Genomic DNA, 23,071 nt, shown 5'->3' on the forward strand with positions numbered 1-23,071 from the left:
TCTACAAGCTTTTGATTGGACAAAAGATGTGTGCTTCTATTTTAAAAGAGGGTTGCTTTTGCCTTTTCGGAATGCTTATGCTCATGGTGGGGTTCAGTTGGTTATGGAAACAAGCTAAAGACCAAGGAAATAAGCGAATTGGTTCTGAAGGGAAAATAACGACATATGACAAACATCTGATTTGTTTATTGTGAAGAATTATGACAGATGCAGTTGGCCCGACGTGTTTATTTTTAAAGTCATGTTAAAATCAATTGGTCTTTAAGGTTGGATTGGTATTTTACACGTTGTTAAGTCTGACAGGTATTTTGTTGAGTTGATGCTCACATGTTACCATAGTAGGCAAGGGTTCTGGCATTGTTTATCCCCTCTGACAAATCCTGGGTTTGAAGATTGTGAAAGAGGCAGTGGGTGTGCCCACCTCAGACATTGACTCTGTTGCTCTTTGAGTGGAAGCATTTTGCCTATCAAGTGCACATCTTATTGAAAATAAGAGCGCTTCACAGCCATGGATGGGGGGCACGGAACAGATTTTGTCTATATTATGTCATTGTTTACTGTTCCAAGATTGCTGCCACGTTTAGAAGCAACATGTCAGTCTTATTGGGTTTTTCATTATAATGATAAACAGTGCATAATACTATTCAGAGTTGGATTTATAGAATGATTATCTGACGAACTGCTTCTTAAAGTGGTAGCCTTTTTAAAACTTTAACACAGCGATACATAATGCACAACAGTACTTCAGGGTGGCTTCCCGCTGATATGTATATTTTTTAATGATTTTGTTATTGTAAACTGATGCCAACTGTGCTTAGGCGTCGGTTTTATTGTGCCTTAATCCTCTTAATTTACTTACACATGCCAGTTGAATTTCCGTTTCGTGTTTTAATGTGAATGGATGAATGGGTGAATGCAAGTCAGCGAACGAGTAAATAGATGCATCAGATGTAAGGATGAATGGCAAAGTGCATGTATAAAGTGTTACTGAGTGCCTAAACCGACAAGTGACTGAAGAAACAATTTGAGTTATAAACCCGCTTATTGACATTAACAATGCTTTTTTCAGATATTTGCTGAAAAGTATTAACAAGGTTCCTCTTCTTTATTTAGTGTTGCAGAGTAAGGAGAAAATTCTGACGGGTAACTACAAATTTAAAACAAAAGATGGATCATTCATCACTCTGAAAAGTCAATGGTTTAGTTTTATAAATCCGTGGACTAAAGAGCTGGAGTACATTGTGTCAATTAACACATTAGTATCGTAAGTTTTCTCCCATTTTCATTTGAATTGTGTTCCCCAGATTATACTTACTTATTCAGCATTAGTTGTTTAGCATGACTAAGCCCATATTTGTTACATTTTAAATTGGCCAGTGTGCCCCATTTAGGTATGAATGTATGTGATTATCTGCAACTTGATAAGGTCTCACAAGTAAACAATGTTTACGTTTATGGGAAAATGTGTACACATAATTGATCGATTGTTTTGATTAATATATGTTTTCCTTTCTAACAACTGTATGTGATTTAAGGTCAGTTTGTTGCTTGTAATGCGCATTATTACAATTCAAGACGATTAAACACGTGTGAACTCTCTACCAGGCAAAATGCCCGCCATTGTTACAAACGCATGCAAACCTCAGCCTGTCTATGCGCTTATTAACGAGCCTCATTTAGAAAAGTGTGGTAACCAGATAAAAAGGACTTTATTCCAGTCTAACGAGATTGGTGAAAGCTGATGAACCTGATGGCGTTGCCTCCGTTGACCAGGAGGTCGAGCATGCATCAATGTTGATGCTGCCTAGTTTCGGACATTGTTACTTTATTATAGCAATATCAAAGAAATTCCATCTCGCACTGCGTGACATTCTTTTTTGGAACGGGCTTTCTAGGGTTCCTGATGTGGTGTGAACTACCTTCCAGCATGTCAGTGACACATAAAGCATGGGTTCTGCCAGTATTCTGGGTGTGGTGGAAATGGCTGGTCTAGGGGAGGGGTGGATGTCAGTGCTTGGGAGTAAAATTGTTTGCTCCCCCTGTGTTGCCTGAGGGAGTGGGGAACAGATAGAGCTCCCCTGTTGAAACCAGAATGTCCTTTGCTTGGTCCCAGGCTTGCAGTAATATAGTGTGTGCAAAGGCCTAGGCCTGTCTTTTGAAATGAGCGAAGTCCTGGATCTATCCTGGAGTTGGAGGGGTGCACAAAGGGTGTCCCCGTTACCACCCCTGTCATGGATTTAGCATGTGAAGCAGTGGTGGCACTATACTGTGTTTTGTGAATCAGTAGTTGTGACCAGACCTTTTTATTTGTATTACAAGAGTGTGAGCCTCGTGGCCCACACATGTAAAGTTTCACTACTGCAAGCCAACCCGGTTCCTAGTGCTAACACCCCATTGTGTGTGTATGTGTGTGTGGCTTGTGTTCGAGTGAGCCAGAGTACTGCAGGCTTGTGGATTCTATTTTGAAAGCAGATAGCCTTCTCATGTGAGCATAGTGGAGGTGAGTTTGCTTACCTAGACAGTGGAAGTATGTTGCTGACATTGCTGATGCTGTATAGAGAAGCACTAGACAGTGAAGTAGTGAGAGAGGAGACAGAAAACTTGCTAAAGTTCTTTTTCTGCAGTGAATTCCGGATTAGGCTCACTTTTGGTGAGAAGAGTCATGCTGACATTGTAAAGACAGGGCACGAACTCTGCATGGGAGGGGCAGTACTGCACCTGTGCCTAAAAACGTACCACATACTTAACCTGAAGATAGAGGAAGGTGGAAAGAGCAAGGGGGGCCTTCACCCCTGCGTACAGTGGCCCTGTACCAGTAATTCTATGATTAAAGCACTTTATTTTATAAAAAGATAAGCACTGGGTCAGACATTCCGTTTATATGCTGCTGTGTGATCATTGAGTCCTGAGCTTGATGCACTCCTACATTAATCCCTGAGAGCCTGCGACTGCTTGTCATTGCTGCCACAGAATCAAGTATTGAAGGGGTTGCCCTTGACCTAGTTTTGCAAAGCCCAGGACATCATAAGCAAGTACCCAGCCCCCACGGCTGAGGACCTATAGCTCCTGCCTGCCCTGTGGCCTCCAGCGCAGAGTCTGACACCCTCTGTTTAATTATCTCAACGAGTAACACCTTCTCATCCATCCATACCTGCTTATAGAGTACATTCCAGTGGGGTACTGACTTTTTAAATCTATGGATTGGCATCTCATTGACTTTTAAGCGTGAGTTTAGGCAAATCCACATTAAGCTGTATTAGGTTCCTCAGACTTAGTCACATTAATTTCAAATACATTTCTGTTGTCATACCCCATTATACCCATTGACCACATAAAGAATGTGCATTTCAAAACATTCAGTGCCATACTCCCAAATACACCCAGGGAACAGGAATTTTTAGCAACTCTATGGTTTCTGCAAAATGGGTGATACTTTTCCAAATCCTATGAAGCTGCTGATTTATAGACTCCTCAAAAAATTATGCTTTAACTGTCTGTCTCCTACCGAAGGAAGTAAGCAACTTAACAAGGTTATTTGAACATTTATATCTAATAATTTGTGAGTGCTTACCTAGCTCCCTAAATGTAGCATCATGTTTGTCGATTAAAATTGAAGCTGTCGTAGGACTCTCGTCAGGGAGACAAGACTGCTGGATTTGGGTGGCAGCACCACTGCATGTGGGGGGCTGAGTCTTATCCCACATTGTCTGGAAGCTGTCGGCCTAACTCTTTCGGATAGCTATCAGCACCTCACCAAAGCCCCAAAATAACGGTGATTTGTGGCAGCCTGACGCATGACACTGTGACTAATCAGAGAAGTTGTGGTGGAACAGATCTTACCCCCTTCTCTCAGTTGCATAAGTCTCATAAATGCAGAAGACAAGGAGAAGCAGGATCTGGTTCAATATATTTTATTGGAGCAACTGCATTCTACGTAATGAGGCATGAATTGCAATTATTAGGACAATAATGCACAGCACTATTATTATTGTGACAAAGTTCCAACATTATGTCACAATAGTGAATCTAAAATCCCTACCTTCGCTACTACAGATCTACATGAGAGAAATGGCAGGTTTAGCCCTAATCTGCCTGTACTTGATCTCTGCAAGGAAGACCCACCCCCATACCTGCATCATGAGTGGGGGAGGAGGGAGTGCCTGTTGGTCTGATGACAGTCCTCCCAGATGTTGGAGTGACAAGGCTGAGTCTAGCAAAAATGCAACTACATGATACAGCTTAGGATGGATGGATGGATGGCTGGCTGGCTAGCTGGGTGGAATGTTCCCCTCCAACCTGGTTTATGGCAGGCTGTTATTTTATAATAAAATGAAAATGTGTTGTTCTGAGAACTGTCCTGAAGTGATAAAATGTCCTTTCTGTGTAAGGTAGACATTGTACTCTTTGGTCTGGCAATACCAAACAATACCATACTCTGTAAATTATCATGTACAGCTTCATACAGCTTTGGGCTGAGCACAAGATGAAATGTTGTGCAAAAGAATTCATAACAAATTCTGAGTGGAAGAGGAGCTGATAACAATAATAAAACAGAACTGCTAAAATGAAGCTTTTGCTAAAATAAAAGGACTAAAATGATATGCCACTAAGTGAAAGGGCACAGGCCTCAGTCCCAGAGCTAAAATAAATGTGCCCATGCAAAGCCTAATCTGGCCAATGAGGGGATCGGAATTCTTAGAAAAGATTTTCTCTATATTCATTGTAGTATGAATGCACGAATATGAAATCTTACCATGTTGATGCCTTTACATAAGACATTTTAACATTTACCTTTTGGTACATAGTTCTCATCTTGTTAGATCAGATTACTCTGTGTGAACTGAAACTGCATGACGTACATTTTGTGGATTATATTGGCAGCCAACGCACCTATTTGATTTGTAAACTAGTAGTCATTGAGTAGGTGCTGCATTTTTCATTTATCATTCCTGTTGCACCTTTTATAAAACTAAAATGCCTTTCAACCTAGTATTGAAGTCGGGCTGATCTATGAACAATGTTTTTCTGTTGACCTTCAAGGTTGGTCACTGTCACAGAGGCCATCTCCCTAAATTTTAATCTATGGTACCACTATTTGCTTTTGACAAAAATGCTCTGTCCTTTCTGACTGGATGTACATAAGTGGCAGTTTGTCAGTTTGTCTACAATCGAATAACCCCTAGTGCTAATAAAGGTTTGGTGTCTATACTGATCTGCACTGAAATATCGTATAAGGAGTGCGACAATGAGGGCACAAGACCCTTATTACCTCCAAAGCATTAAGGCGTTTTAAGCTACAGTGTGAAGAGGCTAAACACCCTACAACACAGGCTGTTAGGAATGCATATATTAGATTGTTTTGGCTGAGGAGGGGCAAATGGGGGTTGTGCTCCAACTCTTGTCCTGCCCCCACCTTGTGCAGTGTTGTTTGGTTAAACTCTTACTTTGTATTTATGTATAAAGCAATACCCTAAGTTAGGTTAATGTGATGTTTATTTAGGTTTTGAAATAAGATAAATCAAATGTTTAAAATACAAAAAACAACTGAAATTCGCCAGTTTTAGTCTACTGAGCTTACCTAGAACTTGCACCCCTACCATGCACTGCTTAACTAGTGAAGTTTACATGGTACTGCGGCCATGGGGTTGAACCTTGTGCAGCAGCTCCCACAGGAGTAACACTATACCTCTTGCAAGGGCCATGCTTAGTCCCCCAGGAGTGCTGCAGTATCCAGGGCATTAATTTTTTTTTATTTTTTATTGTGGCTTCTGAAGGCAGTACCTCTGGGTTTCCTCAAACCCACAACTACCCCCTTATGTTTCTGTGTAAGTTCAGGACATGGCAGTCCCAGCAACATTTTTCTGTGAGTTGCGGCAAGCCAATCAGATTGTTTAGATCCACTAGACCAGTAGCAATCTCCCAATACAGAAATGACTGCCAAGCGCAAAAGGTCCCTGGGCCAATCGGAGGGCCTCATTTTTTAATTATGGGTACTGAGGGACTCCAGCAAGACAAACCGTCCAGATATTCCTAACTATTTAACCCATTCTTGACCGCCTCAAGCTCCTCTTTAAATGCACATTTTGTTCATCCTTTTCTTTTGGTGTTGAAGAGGAACATTTTCTATGGGAATTAACATAAGAAATCAGTGTTTATGAAGCTTTCCAGGAAGGAGCTGAGGTGGATGATTTTTTATTTTTTTTAAGTTTTGTGCAGGTTCGTCAAACAGCACCAGTTACTAGCAAAATAAAAAACACTCTTCCTGTGGAAACTGTGACCTAACTATAATAAGACCATTCATATATGTCCTTTGCAGATCGCCCCACAAGTTTTATCTGTGTCTCTGGGTGTACACTCCCCTTAAAACTCATTTCTAGGGACTCTACTGGTTTTAATGTGGGCACACTGCAAAAATATCTTAACTTTAGAAAGCATTTTACCCTGCACTTGTATATCCCCTTAAGAGGACCATTCGGTGAATGTCATCATAAACCGCAGTAGCTGACATTACACATTGCCACTTTCTAAAATGGCTATTTTTGGTGATTTTTAGCCATGCAGGAGGACAGTTTTGTTCTTTACACTGGATGGCCCCTCTAAGGCCATCTCCAGCCCTGTGTCACATCTTCCTGTTGCTTCTGCCTTCAGTAGCATAGAAATGATCACATGGCCTTGATGGTAGCCATTTAAACTGTCCCCGTGCGCATGTATCTGTAGTAATAGATAGCCGTAATTGGGGTGTAGTTGACTCCTCGCATCACTGGGCTCTGGTGCCACTGCAACTGCTGCACCATTGATAGTTACCCCCTTCTTGCCTTCTGTATTTTAAAAGTCACTAACACCTGTTAATGCCTTTAGCTGGTGCTTGCAAAAACACACATAAGTGATGTACACAAGTTTAGAAAACCTAAAAACCACGCAGTTCGGCTGACGTACAAGCCAACTGTTTTTTTCTGTATTTTGAAACAAAGATTTTGCTCCCACCCTGATTTATACACAAGTTTCATGTTTTGAATATTGGCACTTGAAACCAGTCTTAGTAGCTAGGTGGCAGAAGAGTGTGGCTCTGAACGAGTGCCTAAACGCAGGGAGGTAACAGGCAGGGCACATCAGCACAACATATTTTCATATAGTATGGAAGGTATGCAAGCCTAAAAATGCAATGAATGAAGTGCCTGTGTTACATTGAAGACTGACCGTATTTATACTTTTTTTTGCGCCGCATTTGCGCCGCTTTTTGACGCAAAACGGCGCAAACCTACAAAATACAATGGCATTTTGCAAGTTTGCGCCGTTTTTGCGTCAAAAAACGACGCAAATGCGGCGCAAAAAAAGTATAATACGGGGATGAGTACGACTGCAAGTGAGGACAACAGCTGAGTCAAAGCAGGGCAGCTGTTTGTCTTGATAATATTTAACTGCTAATGAATCACACTCTATTTAATACATTATTTCTTCCTTTCAGGGGACATATTGTTCCAGGCGATGATGTATCACTTCACGGTGGTTCCCAGTCATCTGAAGGTAGATCATTTTAAGTGCTTATTTGTAGGTCTGCCATATGGGCAGCATTCGTTGTTTCACAGCTTCATTGGGTAACAGCATTAAGCCATGTATTAGAAAATAATAATACCTGAAGATGTTTTCTGTTAGTCTCCTTCAGACAACTGGTCTATCGGAGTGTCATTGCTATTTTGTACTAGCCTATAGGACAGCATGCATAGAGTGGTCAGTCGATCAGCCTGCCTTATTGTTGACTTTGTTGCCAGTCAGTCACCATTGGGCCAGCGTTCCCATCAGCATTATGTGTTTGGAGTGGCAGGCATTGTGTTGCTGGCATTTTGTTGACTGGCCTGTAAAGGAGTCTGCAGGCAGGCACTGAACTGGAGTTGAAAGGAGACTGCTACAAGTCGAAGGGGGAGTGTCTGTGAGCGGGAGCACGAGCACTCCATTCTCAGCGGTGTGTTGCTTGAAGTAGGGCCCTGGGGGCCTGCGAGCCGCATGGCACAGTCCTGCCCATTCTTTTAAACTAGGCGAGGTCGGAGCTGCAGGAGCGCAGGACGCTTTTGGGCCCTCAGCAGCACAGCAGAGCCCCTCTAATAGCTACTTTCCCTGCAGTGTCACCAGCCTTGGCCTTCCACTGTGCTGGAGATGCAGGCAGTCTGGCACCTGACTTCTCATGTGCTTGATGCTTGGTGGCCGGTCACTTTAAGCTTCAGCCTATTGCTTGAAATGTCATTGTCAGGACCTTCTAAGCAGGGGCATAGCTTGGTCAGTAAGAGTGGGACATGGGGTGGGAGCTTCAGATTTCCCAACAATCATACTGAGACATCTTGTTAAAATACATTGTATGAGAAGTAGGACATAAGGGGGTCTTAAGAAGCAGTGGAAAGAGAGAGGAAGGCGGATTATTAGGGGACTTAAAGCACAATATTTTTTCAAACTATTAAACATTTTAAAGCTTTCGAAACAGAGACGACAGAGTGTGCATGTGTGTGTTTTCGTCATTATGGGAATGTAAAAATCTCAGGTGAAATACTACAGACACTTCACCATGCCAGGCTCAAAGTACTTGTACCAGTGACATAACATTAGCCCCCGCAGCCCCTGTGGTGCAGGGGTGCTCTCGAGCTTCAGGGGAGCCCCTCAGCAGCACACAGTTATGCACAGTTATGGGGGCGGACTCCTGGCCTGAGAGCTCCTGGGAGGGGCTTGACGGGCCCACCATGTACTTTGAGGGGGTCCCTCTTAAGTTTCATTACGCCACTGACTTGTACCTAACTATTTAATATAGAATTTTTTTTATGGGGGTATAACACCCCAGCCACCCCACCCGAAGCTGTGGCCCTGCTTACAAGGCTTCCTTCTATGTTGTCACGTTTACCATTAACACATATTGTATGTAGGTCGTAGGACTGATATGGACCTAGAATGACTTTGCAGTCTTCCTCCTATGTCCATGTTATCACATATTGTGCATTTCCAATAGATTGCATACATGTCAAGGTGGCAGGGTGGCACTGGAGGATTACAGATCTGTGCACTAACACAAAATACATTGTAGACTGTGCTCTCTGCAGATGATGCCACACTGGTGATGAGCGCGGTAGGGCCCTATGTGCTTATGACGCCGAACTCTGGTGAGTTGTACGGTCCCACTGAGGTGGTGAGAAACGCTGTGTCGGCAGCCATGTTTGGTGCTGGCAGGCGTATGAGGAGGCTGGCCAGCTCAGAGCGTCCGCCAGCAGAGGAGAGAGGCCGTGCTCTTGGCCGGAGAACTGTGCTAGAACCTGGCCGGCCAGGAATCCTGCTGTAGACCTGCTGTCCCATGCGCCCCACCAGCCAACCCCTTATTCCGGCACAGTCCGCGGATGCGAGGTTTAGCACAGCACCCAAGAGTTATGCCAGCTCCACCTGGTGGCATTTGGCTGCACCAAACCCAGTGTGCAGCAGGCCCAGGATGTGGCAGAGTGCTGGTGAGTGGAAAGGAGCCTCAGAGAACGCCTGATTGGGGTAGGAACATTGGTGAGTCGGGAAAGAGGCGGATTTTCCCCGAGGGGACAGCCACCAAGCACTATTTAACCCATAGAAGGGGCAGCAAACAAGCACCAGCAAATACAAACAAAAAAAAGAAAGAAGAGAATTCAAAGGTGAGAGAAGGGTGTGAGACGCAAAAAAAACTTAAGAACGTAAGAAGGGTGCAGAAGAGATCCCTGTGATTGTCCGAACTGAGGGGGAAGACTGTCCACTGGCTCGCTGCAGAAAGGACTACAACTGAGATTAGTGTTCAATTTCAACAGATTTCCCCTGGCTACACGAGCGGACACACTAAAAGGAATATAAAGAAATACCATGAGCCACTTCCCAGCCACCATTATTGTATGGCTGACTCGCTAATAACAACATTGACAGAATCTAACAGAGGATATTATACCCTCGAATGATAGCCATAGTCCAGGCTTCGTTCCAATTTGCGATTTAGACTGAACCATTAATCATGAAGACGACTTTGACCAGAAGACCATAATTATTAACATGAATTTTTAGGTGCTACCGAATAGAAAATATCCCCAGACCTGATGATGACCCACTATTGATTTATGTCTATACATGGGGTCGAAACGTCGACATGAAATTGAATGTGGATTGAAATTGTAAAAAATTTAAGTGACTTCAGGGCCTCCTGGATTGATGGAGCCTTTGGAAGTCTACATTGCTCTTAACCACCTTCTGTATATATTGTATATAACACTATCACTCCCCTTCACAATATTCACCTTCACTGTGTTTTAATAATTAGGAGCACCTAGAATCATAAGTAACTTTATAAATCTTTAAAAATGTGCAATATATGTTGTAAATTTTTCAAGAATGTAAAATATTATGAAAAATAAACAAAATACATATCAATTAATACAATAAAGATTGGATATGTTTAATTGCTAAATAGATATCTTACCGTGGAAGTCTAGGATTGGGAACCTTGCATTGACCATACAATATTAACTTTTGTATATTGCCCTGGTCAAAAGGGTTAGAGGGTATTGCCTCATTGCTTTACATTACGATAGTGTTCAACACTGACACACCACTCAAAATAAGCACAACCCGGCGGTGTGAGGAGTGTGAAAAGGGAACTCGGGCGCATGCATAATGTCAGAGCAACAGCAGAACCCTGTGCCACCAGCCAGCCCCTAAATGCTGTGCACACTCCTCAATCATGGCAATGCCAAAGTTCAGCCAATTGGTAGACCCTACCACAGCCGCCTTGCACTGGCACCATGAATAGGATGCCTGCAGCACTACTTTTGCGCTACACTCAAAACATACGGGGCAGTGAAGAGCCCGAGATTGCTCCACATCTGTGGTGCGGAACTATGACCTTTTGAACAACTCCCCAACACAGGCAGGGATGATGATTCTGACTCCACAGTTCCAGCATTGAAATGCCACTTTGACCTCCAGCTCAACCGTGGTTATGAGAGATTCAAGTTGAGACAAGCACGGCAAGCCAAAGAGGAGTCTGTGGATGTCTCTTATGCCCGTCTTTGGAAGCTAGGCAGTTCCTCCACCTACATCAACCAGCTGGATGAAATTAAACCCCAGGTGATCCAGGGCTGCTGGACATCGGCCCTTAGGCAACTCCTACTGCGACAGCCAGGCATCTTGTTAGACAACATCCTGATACTGGCGAGATCCCATGAGCTTGCAGACAGAAGGGCAGAAGACATATAAGACTAATAAGAGGGGAAGTTCCAGCTGGCTCAGCCCAGGCAGTGAAAGTAAAAGAGAAACAGGTCAATGCCATCCATAGGCTCTCTGCTTGACCTGGTACCACCAACAGATCCAGACCAGCTGAGAAGTAGTGTGGAAACTGTGGCCTGGTGCACAGGACTCCCGACGTGCCCAGCACAAGGAAAAGCATGCTCAAGGTATGGGTGCATGAATCATTTTGCAGAGGTGTGTGTCGGAGCAGTGGGCAGGGTGCAGGCGTAGGGTACAGAGGATGGAGGTAGTCAACACTATACTCTATTACTTGAAGAGGATGAAGCCAGACACCATCCTTTGCAGCAGCCTGACTCTGCCACTCGCTTCGATGGTGTAGTGTTCACCATCTTGTTCACTGGCAGAGAGAGTAACCACAAACAGCCCCCACCAGTGTGCACAGTCAATGTTGAAGGCACCCAGATCAAAGCCCTAATCAACACAGGTGCATCCATAATTTGCATGGACTGAGCCCTGTTCAACAGAATTGGGCCACGGCCAGACCTAAAACCAACCAAAGCATGTAAATACACCTATGTGGTCACAAAGCCACTGCTGCTGAGAGAAGTCATAGAGGTGCTGGTGAAAAATGAAGGGACGTCGACACAGACCCTGTTTCATGTGAACAAAAGCAACACAGACACCCTGCTAGGCTGCCATACTGCTGAAGACTTGGGGTTAGTCTTCTTTGCAGCAGGTGCACAAATATCATGCTAAGGACATTCTGCAAGAGTTGCCCCTGCTGTTTGAGGGGCTGGGACAGTTGAAAGACCTGCAAGTGAAATTACAAATTGACACAATGGTGAGACCCATGGCATTCACACACAGGAGGGTGCTACTTGCGTCCGCTGGTGGAGAAAGATTTGGATCAACTCGAACAGCAAGGAGTGATCGAGATGGTAACAGGATCCACCCTCTGGGTCACACCTCTATTGATACCTTCCAAGCCCAAACAACACAGAGCCATCAGCCTATGCATTGATATATATGGCTCCCAAACAAGGCAATATCCAGTCAACAGCACATCCCCCCCCCCCCCCCCACCATTGGCGACCTTGTGGCAGACTTCAATATTGCTAGGTGGTTCTCGAAGAAAGACCTCAATGCTGGCTACCACAAGCTCTAACTGAACCAGTCTAGCTGCAAAATAACCACCTTCTCAACACACGTGGGGGTTCCGCAGGTGCAAATGTCTGAACTTCAGAATATCGGTGGCTGCAGAGGTGTTTCAGAATGTCATCCAAGAAACCCTTTCTTGGCTAGTCGGAGTGCTAAACATTAGCCATTACATTTTCTGACATGCTTGAAGACCACAACATACGGCTAAGAGTAACCCTCAAGTGGTTAGCAGGCTGTGGGCTAACTCTACATAAGCAGAAATGCTTGTTCTGCACAAACGTCATTGAATTCTTTGGTTACATTCTCTCAAGCAAAAGGTTACAAGTAGACCCAAAGAATGTTGAACCATCCATAACGCAGCTATCCCAAGGAACGCATCCGAGGTGAGAAGCTTCCTTGGGATGGCCACTTCCTGCGGGTATTTCATTCCAAGCTTGCTGCCCTGGCAGAGCCGCTGGGAGCCCCTACTAAGCATGACTCTCCGTGGGACTTGGGACTTCTGTACTGACATGGCATTTCAAAAAGTGAAGGAGGCTCTGCTGGCAGATGCAGCCATGACGTGCTTTAAACCAAGATACTGGACAGAATTAGTGGTAGATTGGTGACATGCTGCTGCAATAAGAGTGAAGGGTCCTGGGTCTCCATCACCTATGTGAGCAGGGCACTAACAAGCATGGAGTCCAGGTATGCGCAGATCGAGCATGAAGCACTAGCAAACCGGTGGGCCTGCTGCCACTTCCATTTATACCTCTGTGGGCAACAGTTCCGAGTAGTAACTGTCACAAGCCGCTGGTCCCACTGTTTGCTGGCACATCCAGAAACGAACTGCCCTGCTTTGAGAGGTGAGCTGTACAGCTCCAGCAGTACAGGGGAGGTGTGCAGCTCCAGCAGTACACATTCAAAGTCGTTTACAGCCTAGGTGTTAACAATCCAGCGGATTACCTATCCAGACACCCACAAGAGCAGACTGGCACGGGAGAGACAGAAGACGACGAAGGGGCAGAGGAATTCATGAGAATTGTAGTCCATGATGCCTGCCCACTCTTGATTGAGGAGATCCAGGAGGCCGTGGGTCAGGACACAAGTCCAAAGTGAAGGAAGCACTCTATAGGAGACAGTGGCACAACTTTTTGGATGGCACCAAAGCACTGTCTGCAGATGACCAGGCAACGATGAGCTAAATTTTGAGAATCAGGGATGAGCTAAGCATGAGTGGAGAAGACCCGCTTCTTTGCGGAAGACAGATAGTGATGCCAAAAAGCCTATGGGGAAGAGTTTTCAAACTGGCCCACCAAGACCACCAGGTCATAGTGAAGACGAAAGCAAGGCTTAAGGACAAGGTATGGTTCCCTGACATGAATACCTGGGTTGAGAACAAGGTCGGAGCCTGCCACTCCTGAACAATAACAAGCGAAGAGTCCCCGTCTGCTCCGGTAATTATCGAAGAACCCTGTCCGACACCATGGTCCTTCCACAGCTTGGACTTTGGCAGCTTTCCAGATGGCTGTCTCAGAGCCTTGGTGATAGACAGCCACACTAAGTATCCAGTCGTGGAACTGATGTCATCCACTACGTTTTCAAACGTGAAACCCGCACTGGAAAAGATCTTTGCTGTGCTGGGGATCCCCGAAGAACTGAAGAGCGACAATGAGATCCCATTCCAGGGATACGAATTTCAATCATACCTGCATAGCCTGAATGTGAAACACCTAAAAGTGACTCCGCAGTCGCCACAAGCCAAGGGGAGCGCTTCATGCGCACTTTGAAGAGAGCGCTACGCATTGGAGTGGAACAGGGAGAAGATGCAAAGTGCTGCCTGCACCCCCTTTGTCCCGGTGAACGGTGAGGAGTTTAAGGGGATTGTTTTTGTGAAAGTGAGGTGCTCATAACGATGAGGCCATTCACGAGGCGTTGTCAACTTCTTTACATCTTGGCTAACAAGAGTGCATGGAAATGTAAACTTCTTTGGGAGGATAGCGAGGCACGTGAGGACTGTATTCTCAGCACGTGTGTGTGGTGAAGCAGCACACTGCGGTATGTAGCGGGCACTCCAGCTAGCGGTGTAAATCCGGACCAAGGGTGCCGGAACCCGGGTCACAGGGTCAGTCATTTCACACTCCCCGGGGTTGTTCCTGGTGCAGAAAATGTACAGAGAGAAAATAGGTCGGAAAAGAGGGAAATGTTCAGAAAACGAGTGTGATAACACAGATTCTGCCCCTCACTTGTCATCCTGCCCTTAAGTAATGAGGGCCTTCCAGAGGAGGCCTGTTGCTCTATGAGAACTGCTCTTTCAAAAGTGTAACTATGTGTGAGTGCCCTTTCCTGACCCACAAGGGGGCTTATGTGTGGGCTTTATGAAGAGCTGCAGACACCAGAAGATCTTGTGGCTCAGAATTGCTCAACTTATGATGCAAAAGACGGTTTTTTTTTTTTACATTCATGAAGATATTGGGTATTTCTTAATTAGACGAGTTGGCTGATCAGAGACTCCGAGTCAGCTCGCAGGACCCGATGAAGGGTGTGTACTGCCCTGTGAACACCCTGTGAGTGCACCTCTGCCGTCAGCTTCTGGGATGCCTGTGGAGGAAAGTGACCAGTCAGACACCATGTCGAGGCGCTGTACAGTGTCTGCCAGAAATGGAAGGGGAGGATTTCACTGAGGACAGCTGAGTTTATGAACGTCAGCAAAGATGTCACGATCATGCCTGCAAATGGGACTGTGCTCGATTACGAAGTAAATCTAAAATCTAGAATAAACCGGGGTCTTGAAAGTGAATCCCGGTGGTGCAGCAGAGAGAATTTGAGGGAAGCGTAAATAGAAAGGGCTGTTCCATGTGGGACCTACAAGAAACTATTTCTTGGGCGTTCTGTTTTGATCCCTTGAAGAGGCCTCCAGCCTTCGTCGTAACCATTGGGGATACTGCACTGTTCCAGATGTGGTGTCTATCGGAGCCGGTTGTAGTGCTCACGTGCAGGGCTGGTGTTGTGCACCCTGGGCCATCGGGCATTGGGGGGTCCAACGCTGAGGCGGGGTGACATGCAGAACGCGAGCCTTCCCTCCCTCGCCTTGGAACTGCTGGCTCCCAGGTTTGTTACTGGTGGGGGAGGGTCATTGTGTGAATCCATGCACGTGCGGGAGGCTGGCGCCACGCCGTGGTGTCTGATTGCTCACCACAAGCACATGACTGCATTATTTAACATGATCTTGCCTTTGTTTTAGGTACCTCCAAACACTCCTTTCTTAATGTGCCAGGAATATCGAGCGGAACAATACTTGGGGCCGGAAGTATAGGAACCGACATCGCAAACGCAATCCTAGACTTAGAAAGGTAATTTCACTCAAAATGTTAAAATTCCAGAACGACTTTTTCTTGCCTCGGGTCTTCCTTTTTTACTTGCTTTAATGTATACTTTGTTTCTGTAGTTAGATCCATTATTACGTTTTTTTTCTTTTAACAAAAGCTATTCTGTATTGCCATCTTGCCTTATCTTTATTCTCGCTTCATGGCACCACATGTCCTTTAGCCGCATTTTGGTTCGCCCTTTCCTGTAGAGATGGTCTTGAGCTTGATCGTCGTGGCCCAGAAAGCTTCCCAACAGGAAGCAACCCTCTCTACTCCACCTGGAAAGAAGGAGGTCTGTTCACAGCACCGTGGCATGGCGGCACAGCTTCCAGGGGCTTGTTACCCCAAGATCGCAGTGGTCAGCGCAATACCCATAGTGTTGGGTGGGGAAGGACAGGATTCCCTTAGGTGCTCACAAAGTGTGCTTGGATGAATATTACGTTTCTGTTTGTATGTACTATGTTTGGTTTGCAGCATATGCTGGGGCGGCGCTTGTGTGCAGGTACATTTGGCGCTCTCTGTACCAACGCTGTTGGTTACTAGGGAGGTGGCGCATCTAGATCCAGCACCTGCGCATTGCGTATTCAATTGAAGTTCAAGGACAGAAAACTTTAATACAATGGGCCCATTTTCCTGTAGCGAGGTGCCCAGTGGCAGCCGGCACAGGGGCATGCCTGGGCATCCTGGCAGTCTGTGTGAAGCATATACCGCAAGGTACTAGCGTCATCAGTAGGGTAAGGTGGCAGGTGCGGGTCAATCACAGTTAAGGCCCAGGTAAAGTTACTGGTGCAGTTTGGATTCTCTATGGATTTTGTTTTGCAAAACAACTTTGAATGTGAAAGTGTATTTGACACATTATATATCTCTCCACTAACGTTTGAATAGTGGGACTTCCTGTAAAACATTTTGGGATGGTTGTAGCTCTATTTCGAAACCAGAATTCTTCAGGTAACGTTTTATAGCAGCGGTTTATTTACAAAGATAGTTGATTTTGGAAAGAGGAGCCTGAAAGATGATGGAATCCCTTCCTGTGGGGAAAGAGTTCCATGGGATTCAACAACCATCCAACATTCATCTGATTCTGGTGGCTCGGTGGACTAATGCTTGTTCTCCCGGGCTCACTGTTTGACCTCTTGGTCGCAGGTTCAACTCTTGACAGGCCCACTCATCCTTTTATCCTTCGGAGGTCGACAACATGAGCACCGTTGAGTTGGGTGCCACCGTTCGAGAGACCCACTTGGTGTGAGGGTGCTGAGCTCCATAGGTTTACCTGTTAAGTCTCACCTCTTTGAAGGGTCACATTGGGGGATCTTTATGTCTTATGCTAATTTTGAGAAATATGATTTGTCAAAAATCTTTAATTCTCTTCCTCCAAAATTATATTGTATCCCTAGATTTATGCAGGTCTTTATCAAGGGTGGACCAGAAGCTAATATTGAGTTTACTTCATACATAAAAATGAGTAAACATTATCGGATACGAGAAATATGTACTGTGACGTAAAACCATCTGTTGTGTGAAGTAATTTATCCAGCACATTCCACGGATCAACTCCCACCTACCTACAGAAGTGATTATAGTAGGAGGTTATCTGAAAAATATAATAATCCTTAAGGTATATCCTTTAGAGGCTTTCATTAGTTTCACTTCCCAAGGCTTCTGGGAGGGTGCTCGGTCACCTCGGATGTAGACCAGGGTTCCTCCCATCGTCTTGCGCTGCATCTGGGGTACGACAGTGGGGTTAGATGAGGCAGAATATAAAGGTCTACCTGGGTTGCTATGGCATGACCCTAAATGAGAGGTAGTTAACCCTTTTACTCTGTGGAGCTTTGTCGAGGCACACGACCTCTGGCACTCTGGTTCCCATCGGATAAACCATCATAATTGTGTTGTTCATTAAACTATTTGAGCATCCAAATGTCTGTGCATCCAAATGTCTGTGCAAGAGGTTCAAGTGTTTCTATGGATGATGATTGGCAATAGATAAACCAGCCCATACAATGAGAGAAATGTGAAAAAGCACAGTGAAATGTAAAATATATCCACCCTCCCCCACACTCAGCGGTATGGGGAGGTAGGATGTGTGTTTTCAACCAAAATAATACATTCTTTCACAGCTGAGAAGAAAAGGTCATAAAGAAGGATAGACACCGAAATAAAGATGAACGACTCGATGTCTACCATAGGAGTGATATACAGTGTCAGTTTAAAAAAAAAATACAAGAATGGCGTTTTCAGAAGATTTCCTTCTCCTGTTTTCTACTTTTGAATAATTTTCTGCCAAATCTAATTCTTTGCTGCAAACTAAAGCCACTAGAGGGAAGCATACACCGAACAATGTCTAGAGGGAACCGGGCTACCTATACTTCAGGGACAGGGCTACCTATATTTCAGACCTCCAGTCGCTTGTTTCTTCCTTTACTTCCGAAAAGAGCTGGAGAGGGTGAACTGTGACTCATCTGTGTGGAACAGTTCTTATGAACAAGATGGTTTATATACAGTATTTATTTGATCAAACGAAAAACCTGTCACGGAGTGAAAAAAACATTATTACCTTTCTTCACTCAAATAATTCGTTTTTTGTTTTGGCTACTGATTGCCGTGGGGTCAGGGTGACCTCAGACACGTCCATTCTGCAGGGCATCGAGTCTGTTCAGTGGGGCCTGGTGCTCATCAGGTGGGCGCAGGAGACTACCTTCCGAACCATAAACATGGACTGAAGTTACTAATGACGTGAACGGGTCACACAAACATGCACTTAATCTACTTATTATGATTGCAGTTGTTGAAATGGGTTCGTCAACTGCATTGCTATATTTTAAATTAGAGAGCATTAGTGTTACATGTTGATATTATATGTGTCGTTTACGAGTGGATTAAAATGATTTGCAAAACCAATAACGATACTTTCTGGTATTGAATATACTGCTGTAGTAGGTACAATTGGGGTCTCTCTGGGTTTGAAAGTATTGCTTACATTGCATACATGGGGCGATGGTGGTGTTGTCAAATTGTAATTAAGTGCACTAGGATGTGCCTAAAAGCCACACTGCTTGGCAGGCGCTTGTAAAGGGTTTCAACAAGCATGGGGCTTCCTTCTAGCAGTGCGCGAAGTAACTGGGCCCCCTCTTTACATGTGAAGTTTAGAAAGATTGTTAAAAACCACCTTCATTTAGAGGACAAATTGAATCTGTTTCTTTCAGCAGGTTTTCATCCACAAATTGCATGTAAAAAATCGATATATTCTGTAGTCTTTAAAATCCGGCATGAAAGATGTACCTTGAATGATACTTTTACGTATTTTTTTTCCTGCAGTATTTATTACAAATGCGCCTTTGCTTCCCCCCACCTTCTGGTGCCTCTTCTGCATGTAAGCTGCTCTAAAGCTCATGTCTGCCTGTCTTAAGCTCCTTTCTTGAACCCATAACAATATCTATTCCAGCTTCACTATGGTCCACTCCAGTGATCACACCTAAGTCCCTAATTACCACAAAGAGTGGAATAAATGCATGGGGTGGTCTCCTTTAGCATGCAAGACTAACCCCCACAAACAAGCACTATACTGACCACGAACGGTGGGCTCCCGGGAAGCGTGCTACTCGCTGTAAAGCTCTGCTAGGCCTCGTCAGGGCTAGCAAGCGTTATATGAATGTAACTTCAATTCAGCACTTCCACAGATAAGTACCAGACCTACACAGTGTATTGAATCAGCTGCACAAAAGTGTGTAAATCCTTGTGTTAGTGGTTGAAAGGCAGCCTATTGTGTCAAGTAGTTTAAGAAATGGAGAAAAATCAGTGTTTAGTGAGTCATATAAGCGCTCCCTTTAAAAGGGCCATCGGAGAGTGACATCACAACCCCGGCTGACATCATCAAACAAACATTCTAGAATGTCAGTTGTTAGAGATACAGGACCGGGCAACAAAATCTGTTTTCATTTCTGTACACTAGTGATGACGTTTATTTTCAACAAAGTTTCAAAAATGTTCACCAAAAATATGCATATGAGTCATTGTACATGCCTCAAATAAATACCTCAATGTAATCAATGCTACTATTTCAGGGAAGCATCTTTGATTACTCTAAAAGGTATAACGAATTTTAAGCAGACTGACATGCAGTAATATCGAAAGTTCCTTGAATGACCTCCACAGCTCCCTGGAAGACAGAATTGAGTTCAGTGTTTTCCTTAAGTCTTGTGCATTAGGAACTGCCCCTGACTTCTGGAGCTCTGCTCGCTTTGACCCTCCTGTGACTGTCCATGCTGTCCCACAGCCTGCGTTCTTGCAAGAGACTGATATCGCTTGTGAAATGCGGTGATGTCGTCTGGATCAAATTTAAGTTCTAGAAATTTCCAGAGGCAAATCATTTTACCTTTACCTTCATATATAGTGGGGATTACCCACTCCTTTTCTCCTTGAAATGGGAGAGGTTAAACAGTGTGATTCAGGATGGATGGATGGTCTCCTCTTTGCATTCGTTCATTATACTCGGGCGAATATAATGGACCAGAGTCCTCGTAACAGCCAAGCTTGGGTAGATTTGATTGACACCGCTTCAGCAACTCTCTGTAGTAGGAGTCCCAATCAAGATCCCAGTCTTTAAGGATCTCCCAGTCAAGTACAGGAAGAGGGGTCCTTGTTTGTCGGCCACTGGGTCTGAAATTCTGACCTTGGCAATTAGAAGCCCTTGTGGATGACTGTAGGTCTTTATAGCAGCCAGCCTGCTTAACAGTAGTGACAGATCTGACTGCAAAATATCTTTCTGCTGGAAGTAAGAAGACATCAGTTGACCCTTCCTGCCGCAGATCCAGGTCTAAAATAAAATGCAGCCTCGTTTCAGGACGCATAGGTCCCACCCGTAGGATAATCACGAATACAGAAGCAGTTGTGGACTTTTTGCTTTTGCTGTGGCCGAAAGGTTTACCAAAGTGTTACAGTCTCTTTCCCTCTATTTACTATTCCCACGCTGTCTTGATATTGAATTTGGCACTAAGAATGCCAAAGAGCCTCCTTTACGGCCTCTTTTCCAGTCTCTCACAGCTTCAAGGAGAACCCCTGATTCATGACTTTCTTCTAACCCTCTTACACTGCTTAAGATGAGACATATTAGTATTTGCAACAATTGTAAAGTTTGTTCCCACTCCACCATTATTTCTTTCTGAAGAACATCCTTTACAAGTTGAAGGCATTCACGTTTTGCAGTTCTTCTTGAACAGAATTTAAGTTCACAAAACCAGAAACAAATATGTGCAGCATTTGGACAACATTATATTGATGAAGTGGTTGCTGAGGAGTCCAGATCAATTTCCATTCCAAAATTCTGAAATGCATAAAACTCTCAGGGCCCGCTAAAAAACCCATACACGTGTGGGATAAGGGCATGTGCCACCACAGCCAAATAAAACGACTCCAGATTTTCACAGAGACATTCAGTTGATTTACATTTCAAAGGCTGCCATATTGATAAGTTTGTATACATTCTCAAAGCGCTGCTGCTGTGTTGATACTGATACCGGTGCAAATACGGGGTAAGGCAAAGCAGCTCTGCAATATTGTTTGCTTAGAGGTCTCTCCAACTGACAACCCTCCACTCTGGGCACCATCAAGGAAGCTACCTCCCTGCTCCTAATATCTTTCTTCGCAGTTTTGGGGTCTCAAGCTTGTCTTGCTGCTGTTGTGTTTCAGAAGCTGGCAGATGACACTGGAAGTTGTTGGTTGAAGGGGTTTTAGTAGACTCTTGGAAACAGTAGATCGATACTGTACTATATACGTCTCTGTTTCTGTCACAAATCTGTAAATACCATAGAAAAAACACTACAAAATGTTTGTACATTAATCGTGACCTCTGTTGGAAAAAAAAATGTTAAGCTGTACCTGCGGCGAGGATTTGTGACTCGTTGCATGCCAGGCACTTGATCCTGTAAAGTCTTTACTCCGTTGTAAAGTAGTTTTCTAAGTGATTACATTGCATACACTGCTAATGACCATCAATAGTAAATATTTCTAACTTGCATGCGTATCACCTGCAGTAGTAAGGCCTTTCTTGCAAAAATACACATGGCGAGGGTATCATGGATAATACCCACGAGAGGGCGCTAGCGATGGATTTAATGTAGTCGCTCTTGATGGGCATTGGCTTCTTGTGCAGCCAAAGTGATCTCACATCAGTTTGTGTTTATCTCCCTGTTCAGTGTGATACCCTGCATTGTCCTGTAATTCTTGAGATGTGTGCTGCTGAGGGAAGGATGCCCGGGCCCTCCAATCTGTGTAAACATGACTTTAGCACAAAGGGTGGTGTTGACATGTGTTCTACTTATACCAATTGCGACTCGCTGTCGGCTTGTTCTCCTTGCTCCAAAGGGGGTTACAAGAGGTCGTATGGTTCTAGGGTGTGCCATTGTGGTCCTGAGCTTGCCACACCTAATCCTCCTTGTCTGCCCACTTTCCTTTTATCTGTCACAGAATTCATGTTTTTTAGGTCTGGCTTTTAAGAAGGCTTTATTCATATCAGCAAACTACTGTTTTTCCAAACAAATCATACCTGGTACACGTACACGGAGGGGTTTTGGTCTTCGGGCTTATCCATTGGTCTTTTATTTTGCCATTCTACTGTGACTATAATTCATGATGCCATGCCATTATATGTGACGTAAGTTGCATATAGATCAGCTGGACCTTCAGCTAGCCTCCTGTAGACATCACACTATTTGTGTCCAATAAACGCAACATTCCAGCTGTGTTTCCTTAATATTAATTCAGGACATTTAGACATTTTGCTCCCCCTTATTATAGCATCCTGCTTGGGGCATTGGGTCAGCCCTCTTTACCGTATGGCTGCCTTCAATTTGACTGAATATACACATTGCACATTGTTCACCTTCACCTAAAAATAGTTTCTTTCTCTTCAATAACATAGCTTTTTGAAAGTGTATTTTATTTATTTTTTAATATTCACCTTAAATACTAATTATTTTATCTGCACTTAGGGTTTCCAATTAGTTGCTGATTTATTTCTCGTCTCCTTTTTAAAGATGATGTAATAAAGTGTTTAATTGACAGTGTAACATTGTTCCTGCATGCAGTTTGAGTTCTTGACTTGATGGTGATGTATTCTTGCCTCTTTCACAAATAACAACAAAACGGTTTGTTATTTAAAAAAAATAAAAAAATCCTTCTAAAGCGGCCATGTTGGAAATTTGCCCTTTCCGTGAGGTCCCTCCAGAGGTTTGCCTTGTTTAATTGAACAAGTATTTCTTGGCCATAATACTGCACTCTTTACTCCTTCTAACCACTAGTGAAGTGCTTGTACTCACTCCTTTGAACATGGTAAAATTGGCATATGC

At 44.2% G+C, this 23,071-nt stretch overlaps 1 protein-coding gene across 1 annotated transcript in view; it reads left to right on the forward strand.

Annotated features, from left to right (window-relative positions):
* BMAL2 (basic helix-loop-helix ARNT like 2) overlaps positions 1 to 23,071 on the forward strand; it is a 198,864-nt gene that overhangs the window by 156,975 nt on the left and 18,818 nt on the right. The window contains exons 12-14 of the mRNA XM_069228622.1: positions 1,114 to 1,264; positions 7,466 to 7,524; positions 15,605 to 15,713. Coding sequence (XP_069084723.1) covers positions 1,114 to 1,264; positions 7,466 to 7,524; positions 15,605 to 15,713 — 319 coding nt within the window. The remainder of the gene's footprint in view (positions 1 to 1,113; positions 1,265 to 7,465; positions 7,525 to 15,604; positions 15,714 to 23,071) is intronic.

Source organism: Pleurodeles waltl, chromosome 4_1 (assembly GCF_031143425.1).
Source record: "Pleurodeles waltl isolate 20211129_DDA chromosome 4_1, aPleWal1.hap1.20221129, whole genome shotgun sequence".
NCBI lineage: Eukaryota > Metazoa > Chordata > Amphibia > Caudata > Salamandridae > Pleurodeles > Pleurodeles waltl.